General features: G+C 38.7%; 1 protein-coding gene across 4 annotated transcripts in view; it reads left to right on the plus strand.

Annotated features, from left to right (window-relative positions):
* The window catches only part of PDE7A (phosphodiesterase 7A), a 126,451-nt gene that overhangs the window by 56,680 nt on the left and 61,298 nt on the right, over nt 1-8,473 (plus strand). For all 4 annotated transcript variants that reach the window (XR_001885311.1, XM_017870786.1, XM_017870788.1 and 1 more), the window contains exons 2-3: nt 2,213-2,273; nt 5,574-5,657. Coding sequence is in view for 3 of the 4 variants with exons in the window: in XM_017870786.1 (XP_017726275.1) it covers nt 2,213-2,273; nt 5,574-5,657 (145 nt within the window). In the remaining variant the exon portion in view is untranslated. The remainder of the gene's footprint in view (nt 1-2,212; nt 2,274-5,573; nt 5,658-8,473) is intronic.

Here is an 8,473-nt window from a genome sequence, read left to right on the forward strand (position 1 = left end):
TTTTTTTTTTTTTTTTTTTTTTTTTTTTGAGATTTGTAGGTATGTGTTGAGGAGTTGTAAATCCCATGCCGGAGTTTTGTGAGGGAACACGATCATTATTCTGATATGTAAAAATACAGTCTCATTGCTTTAATATGTATTTCTTTTGTTAATGAAGTCAAGCATTTTATTGTATTTATTTATTTTTCCCTTGCGAATAGTATGTTTATGTCCTACCTATTTTTCTACAGCTCTTTAGTCTTTTTCTAACTAGATTTGTAAGACACTTAAAATTTTTTTTTGGTGGGGAGATAGTAGAGGAAAATAAGCCCTTTGTCATATCAGTTGAACTCACTTTTCTGGGTTTGAAGTTTATCCTTTACTTTGTTCATGGTATCTTTTACCATCCTAATTTAACTTTTAAGTGGCCAAATTTGTCAGTGTTTCATGACTTAGGGATTTTTATAGGATAGTTAGAAAGGCCTTCCTATTTAAGACTTTTAAAAATATAGTCCTGTTTTGTTTTAATACTTTCATGCTTTAGTTTTTAACATTTCAATCATTGTTCTATGTGTAGTATGTTTTGGAGCAGGAAGGTAATAATGTAGCTTTATGTTTTTCTAGATAGCACCACTTAATCTAACATTATTTATTAAAAATCAGTATTTCCTCCACAGATTCTAAGTCCTGTATTTATCATATACAGAATCACTGTATACTCTTGGATTTGCTTCTAGAGTCTCTATTGATTATTTTCTCTGTTTCTTTGCAATGTCACACTATTTTGTTCATATCCCATAGTGCTAGTCCATTTCCCACCCTCCCCCTTTTTTTTTGAGACAGGGTCTCACTGTGTCTCTCAAGCTGAAGTGCAGTGGTGCCATCATAGCTCACTGCAGCTTCCAACTCCTAGGTTCAAGGGATCCTCCTGCCTCAGCCTCCCAAGTAGCTGGGATTACAGGTGTGTGCCACCATGCCTGGCCTATTACTACTTAAACATTTTTTTTTTTTTTTGCTTGTTAATTCAACTGATTTTACTGATCACTTTTGACATGCTAGGGACTGTTCTGAATGTTGGGATTTATCCTAGATCTGGGAAAATAGCAGTGACTGAAGACCCTGCCTCCACAGAACTTAGATTCTATGTCTAAACTCTGGTTTGGTCAACTTTATCTTCCTCATTTTTAAATCTATCCTCACTTATATCCATTCTGTTAGTCACTGATTTATTCATCAATATATTTATTAGTTATTATTTATTTGTAGTAAGTCCATTTAGTCATTTATTTACCAAATTTTTATTTAGAACTTACTAAATAATAGATCCTGTTTTAGAGACCAGGGATGCAGTGATGACTAAGATAGACAAAGTTTCTGCTCTCGTGGAGCTTTTGGTAACATGCAGACAAGACAACTTCAGCCGCATGCTACACAGAGGACTGACGTAGGGAGCTTTGGAAGAGGGTGGCTTCTAGGTGGCCATAGATTTCATAGTCAGGTAATCTCTCTCTGAAGAGATGATGCTTTGTCTAGAAGCTGCAAGGTAAGAAGGGAACAGTGAAGCAGTGATCCAGGACGAGGGAACAGCAATTGGAAAGGTTGTATATTTGGTGTAGATGAGGAAAAGCAAGGAGGCCAGCGTGACTCTCTCCTAGCAGTGGGGGAGGCCACAGTAGAAGAGGGCACAGAGGTAGGCAGGTCACAGAGGACTCTCGAAAGTAAAGCTTGGGGAGCCCCAAGTGTGATGGGGAGCCTTTGGAGGAGTTTGAGCAGGAGCTGAAGTGCTTACTTTTGCTTTTATGTGAAGCATGGACTGGGATCCAAAGAGATGCAGCAGGAAAGCCAGTGGATTGTCCTTTCCTTTCTTTTCTATTAATATTTGGCAACTCCTATTGATCCCTTTTGAGTCAACACAGATGTCACCCCAAAACCTTTACCGACTTACTCAAATAGATTAAATTTCCAAAGAGAGGCTGCATGTGTCTCTCTTTGTATCCATTTTTATGGTAGTTCTTAACCATACTGTATTAGAATTATTTGTTGTCCCCATTCCCCAGAGATTTCAAGAACAGGTACCATATCTAATTTCATTTTGTATACCCAGCTTCTCTTGCACAGTGCTTCACAAATAATAAATGATGAATACATGTTTGTTGAGTTGAATTTTATATCATTTTCATATCAAATTTTATATTTAATTGTCATGTATTATAATGCATATTTTTTTTTCTAGAGGCGTGGAGCTATTTCCTATGACAGTTCTGATCAGACCGCATTATACATTCGTATGCTAGGTAAGCATTATTTATTTTATACCAATATCAGTTAATTTTGTTATTATCTGTTGTTATTTGAGTTTGAGGTATCTTTCATTAGGTAGCTTTTCATTGCTGTTTGTAGCAGAAATAACCTATTCATGGAGTTTAGAGTCTAGAAACAAATACTGAATGTGATGTGAATCAAGAGAGGCCTTTTAGAGTTATAGATAATTGAGAAATCTTTGGCCTAATAACTAAGACACTGTCATCAGTACACAGTTTCAAATTGCATCTTGAACATTCTTCATAGAAAATAGTGTTAGATTTGTACAGTGGCTAAATACCAAATAGATGAATGCCAGCATGGACAATGGTGAGGCCATGAAATACCTGCTCAGATCATCCTGTGACTAGATGTATTTTGTTCTCAGCTGGCTGGCAAGGCAGACCATTTGACTTCTAGTTCTGGTGCTTAAATTTTTTATGTATTAGTCAGTTCCACAAGGTAAAATGAATTCAGATATGTGCGTATATATTTCTAATTTTCTTTTTCTCTTTTTCTCTGTGCCAGATTTCTGTCTTCATCCATGTCTCCTTCATCCTTGCACTTCAACTCATAGTATTAAACACGCATATTAAGATTCCAACAGGCACATTTATTCATTTTTTTTAGAAGACTCTTGGACTCCTCCTCAGCTCAGAATTCCTCCCTCAACTTTATGATACTGATCTATCCTTATTCTTCACCTACTTTTGTCTTCTTCTTTGCCACCTTCACTAATTCCTTTTCATACTTTTAAGCTGAAATGTTCCCCAAGGTTCTATTTTAACTCCTATTCCTTTTTGTCCTCTTTATTTTATCTTGTGTATCTTACTTGCCTCAGTTCTTTTCTACTCCAGTACATATTGTCCCCCCACGAATGCACAGCTTTTTTCTCCTTGCTGTCTCCATCTTTCTCTAATAAACACGTTCAGGATTCCGCTGTCCTTAAGACAGAGCTTTGCATTCATATTTTCTTTAACTTTGTAAAACATCTCCATGTAAATGTCATGAATATCTCAAACTTAACTTGTCTAAAGCAAAATATTTGTGTTCCCCATGTCTGTCTGTTCTGCAGTCTTTTGCCATCTCAGTAAATATAACTCCATTCTTCCCGTCATCAGGTCAGAAACCTCAGAGTCAATTTTTTACTTCCTATTTGTCAATTTTTTTGCTTCCTATTTCTTTTCTTTCTTTCTTTCTTTCTTTCTTTTTTTTGAGACGGAGTCTCGCTCTGTCGCCCGGGCTGGAGTGCAGTGGCCGGTTCTCAGCTCACTGCAAGCTCCGCCTCCCGGGTTTACGCCATTCTCCTGCCTCAGCCTTCGAGTAGCTGGCACTACAGGCGCCCGCCACCTCGCCCGGCTAGTTTTTTGTATTTTTTAGTAGAGACGGGGTTTCACCGTGTTAGCCAGGATGGTCTCGATCTCCTGACCTCGTGATCTGCCCATCTCGGCCTCCCAACGTGCTGGGATTACAGGCTTGAGCCACCGCGCCCAGCCAACTTCCTATTTCTTACACACTCCATACTGAATTCATCAGCAGATCCTACTGGTTGATACTTTTAAATACACCCAAATCTCACCACACCAATGGTGTTACCACCACATTTATTACTTACTCCTTAACTGGAGGCCCTGTGTCTGCCTGTGTTCCCTGACTGACTCTGTTCTCATCACACCTAGAGCGAACCTTTTCAGACATAATCTGACTCCTCTATTCAGAAGTCTTTGATGGCCTCAAAGGTCCAGCACGATCTGACCCCACTGCCTCTCCACCCTACCTCCACCGGTTCCCCTCACTCACCTTGCTCCTGCTATGCCGTCCTCTTGGCTTGCCCTTGACCATGCCAAGCATGCTTCTGTCTCAGGGAGTTTTACGCTTTCCCTTCCTCATGCCTGGAAGCTTCTTCCTCCCTGGCTCACTGCCTCGCTTCCTTCAGGTCCCTGCCCAGACGCCTCCTTTTCAGTGAGGCCTTCTCTGACTGCACTAATGAGTCACCTTCCCCTGCTCCTCTCTTGCTATTCCTCTTACCTTTAGTTTTGACCATGTAACTCATCATCTTCCACTGAAATTTGGTATTTATTATTTGTGTCATCACACAAAAAGATAAGCTTCATGAGGACAGTGAAGGGACTTTATGTATTTTGCCCTCTGCTGTATTTCCAGTACTTGACTTGTTAACGTTTGTTGCAGCATGAAGGAATGGCCACAGGACAGGTGACTAGTCATTGTGGGATGGAATTATAGTCGATGAAGTGAGCCTTGGAGGAAGTGATGGTCTTACTAAGAGAAACAGACTAAGCAGGAGTGCCCTCTAGGCAAGCCAAATTGCGAGAGCACAGGGATAGAGGCTGAAGATTTAAAGGTTGTGAACTTGGAGGCTATAAAAGTGTACTGGGAAAAGTGCTGTGTTTGGAACTCACGGAGCTGGGTTTAAATCCTGACTCACCCTTTGTACTAGCTTTGTGGCATGGAGCATGCTATTTAACTTCTCAAAGTAGAGTTTTTGAATCTGTAAAATGAGGATTAAGATTCCTATCTCTGAGGGTTGATGAGAGAAGAAAATAAAATAATGCCTGCAAAACACAAAAAAGAGCGTCTAGACCATGGTTGCTATGGTTATGTTGCTGTATAGAAAAATAAATGTGGAAGTAATGTGGGCACATGTAGGAACCACACTGAGCTTACAAAGACCAAAGTTTAAGACTCAGCTAAAGGCCTTGGGTGTACCCGCTGTCAGTAAGAAAAGAGTGATTAATCAGATTGACTTTAAAACAAAGTCTTTAACATTTTAAGTTTTTACACATTTATGAAATTGTAAACTGCTTGAAAATAAGTAATATATTTTCCATTTTTCATATCCCTTTTAGCCCATACTATAGTGCTAGGCACAGTCGGCTCAAGTTTTGTGCTGACGATTTTCAACCTCCTGTAAAACAGATACTATTTCCCAGTGGCCTTTTTTTTAAAACAAAAAGTTGCCCATATAAATAACATGTTAGGTCGTCTTATCGTATACTTGAATCCTCTTTCAAAAGGCTAACATATTAAAATATAGATTATAATAATTATTGTAGGGGTAGATTTTAAAAAATCCTCCTCATTCAGCCTTACAGTTCATTACTGAAATTTTGTGAACCCTTTCAAATAAATCAGCTGTTCACTACCTGTTCCACATATATCATCAGTGGGCTGTCACTTATGAATATGATACCACATGGACCTTTGTTGCTTATGGAAGCTTCTTCCTGAGCAACAACCTTCTAAACTTATGTTTTATTCTTGATTCTGTCCAGGAGATGTACGTGTAAGGAGCCGAGCAGGATTTGAATCAGAAAGAAGAGGTTCTCACCCATATATTGATTTTCGTATTTTCCACTGTAAGTGTTGGTAGACATGATTTTTCTCTCAGACTTTCACTACAAATTTTAATAAAATTACATAGTTTTCCAAGGGAAAAAGAATACCAGAAAAAAAAAAATCTATTATGTTTGGAATGTTTTTAAAACCTAAGTCATGTATGTAAATGACACTGTTAATCTTAGTAATCTTAGTAATCTTAGTAATCTTAGTAAATACTTAGAGACAATTAGAAGAGGAAGTTACTAAAATATGAAAGTTGATATAGCTTTTCTCTTCTCTTCTGATTTATTACTTTATTTCTTTAAAAAGATTTTTTTAAGTTGTTGTATTCCAAATAGTTTGTCTTCGCTACTTCAAATAAAATGTTTTTGTGCAAATGATATTTTATGAAGGTGTTTCACTAGATTAGCAAAGTGTTATCTTTTTGGTGTATTTGAAAATGTGTATCACCTTTAAAGATGCTTGGTCGAGTGTCTGTTTCAAAAACAAACATTCTATGTGGATTTAGCCTATAGTGGAGGGAAAGGGGAGAAAACAGAACTTCTAAACGCCTTAAGTATTAAACATATTAAATCTGTTTGTGGAGGAGTTCCACTTTCAGTAATGTTGGCTAAAGTAATTTGGATTGATAATCTAAAAAATGAGAAAAACTATTCAAAATATAAAAGTCATGTATGTATTCAAATGTATCTGAATGCTGTTGAGGCAGAGAGAGAAGCCCAGCACTTCAGGCTACTATTATTCTTAGTAGCATGTACTGATTCTGGGAAAGGTGGATTAGAAGATGAGCAGAACTTTTTATGGACACTTAGGGACAGAGAAAGAAAAACAGGTGTTTAGAGCCCAGCAAGGCTGGAAGGTTGGTGCTGGTAAGCCATTCAGGCTTCGTTTGGAATCCTAAAGTGCTATGCCTTAGAAATAAATCCCAACTTTGAAATATCTCACTCACGAATACATTAAGGTGATCTATGACTCATGTTTCTAGCCACCTGCTGGACAGAGATGTTACTCATCCCTTAAGTTTGGTAGCTGCAAACAGCCCTGGGATATGTCCTAGGCAAAGAGTAGTCAGGGCTTTGTGTTCTTGAGACATCAGTAAGAATGTGTAGGGACCCTCCGGGCCTCCGAGGAGGATTAACTTTCCCAGTAACAAATGACCCCAAAACTTACTGGCATAAAACAACGACTATTTTTAATGCTTATGATTCTGAGAATCAGGAATTCAGTCAGGGTGTATCAGGTTTGGCTTGCCTGTGCTCTACAGTGTCTTGGTCTGTGATTGGAATGGTTCAGACAGCTTAAAAATGGCTGGGATAGTGGCACTGGAGCCTTGTGTCCAGGGTCTTGGTCCATCTCATGTCATCTCCCAGGGCTGGAACCTCCAAAATGGCTTCTGCACTTTTAGGTGCCAACATTTTTCTGTCTCTATAAATGGCAGTCTCAGGGAAGTCTTAGGGGTAGTTGGACTAATTACATGGCAGCTACTTTCTCCCAGAGCAAACATTTCAAGAAACAGGAAGTGTGAGGACTCATAGTGTCTGAAGATCTGGGCCCAGACCCTGGCATAACATCACATTTCCATATTCTGTTGATTAGCCGTGTCACACAGCTTGCTCAGAGTCATGGAGAGAAGACACAGCCCTCCCCCTACCCTGGTTGTCAAAGGGATGCAAGGTCAAAACCTTTTTAATCTCCCATCTGTAATCTGGCACAAAATGTTTTGAAAAAGTAATTAAGGTCCTAGAAGGAGAGGAGAGGGTAAATGTAGCAGGAGCAGTCTTTAAAGAAGCAATGGCTGAGAAATCTCTAGAAGTTGATAGAAGACATTAAGGCACAGATTCAGGAAGTATTGTAAATCTCAAGCAGAGTAACATTAAAAGAAAATCACACCTAAGTGTACTATAGTATAACTATGAAAACCAAAATCAAAGAGAAAGAATTAAAAGTAATGAGGGGTAGTGGAATATTACTTTCAAAGGAGCAATTATGAGGTTGCCAGAAACAGATTGTTGCATTTTCCACAGAAACTAAAAAGGTAGAAGACAAAGGAAACATAGCTCTGATGTGCTAGAAAAAAAAATGTCAAACTAAAAATGTAATCCACAAACTCTGAAAAGGACACACTTCACAATTTGTTACGTAAGGCTAGCATGCAATCTTGATACTACAACATGACAAGGATGTGGTTGTCATCCACATCCTTGACTAATAGATTTTAGTCATAGCAGGAGCATGTGCTCATTTCTCTGATTAGATCACATTTCACAAAACACACTAGATTACAAACAAAAAATAACAGCCAAATCGCTCATGAATATAGAGGAAACATCCTAAATAACATATTATCAAATTATATCTATAACACAAAGGGAGAATTAATATATTTTGACCCAATTCATATTTTTCCAGGAATATAAGGTTGGTTTAACAGTGAAAAATCAATCAGTGTAATTCACTATATTAATAAAATAAAGGAGAAAAGTTATGGATAGGTTAATATGTTAATGCTGAAATGGCAGTGCTAAAAGCCAAGATGACCAAATGCTAAGAAGAGCTTTTGATAGGGCCAGTCGCAGTGGCTCACACCTGTAATCCTTTGGGAGGCGCTTTGGGAGGCTGAGGTGGGTGGATCATCTGAGGTCGGGAGTTCGAGACCAGCCTGACCAACATGGAGAAACCCTGTCTCTACCAAAAATACAAAATTAGCCAGGCATGGTGGTACATGCCTGTAATCCCAGCTACTCAGGAGGCTGAGGCAGGAGAATCGCTTGAACCCGGGAGGCAGAGGCTCCGGTTAGCTGGGATCGTGCCATTGCACTCCAGTCTGGGCAAC

The sequence above is a fragment of the Rhinopithecus bieti genome, unplaced genomic scaffold (assembly GCF_001698545.2).
Source record: "Rhinopithecus bieti isolate Rb0 unplaced genomic scaffold, ASM169854v2 scaffold_5022, whole genome shotgun sequence".
Lineage (NCBI taxonomy): Eukaryota > Metazoa > Chordata > Mammalia > Primates > Cercopithecidae > Rhinopithecus > Rhinopithecus bieti.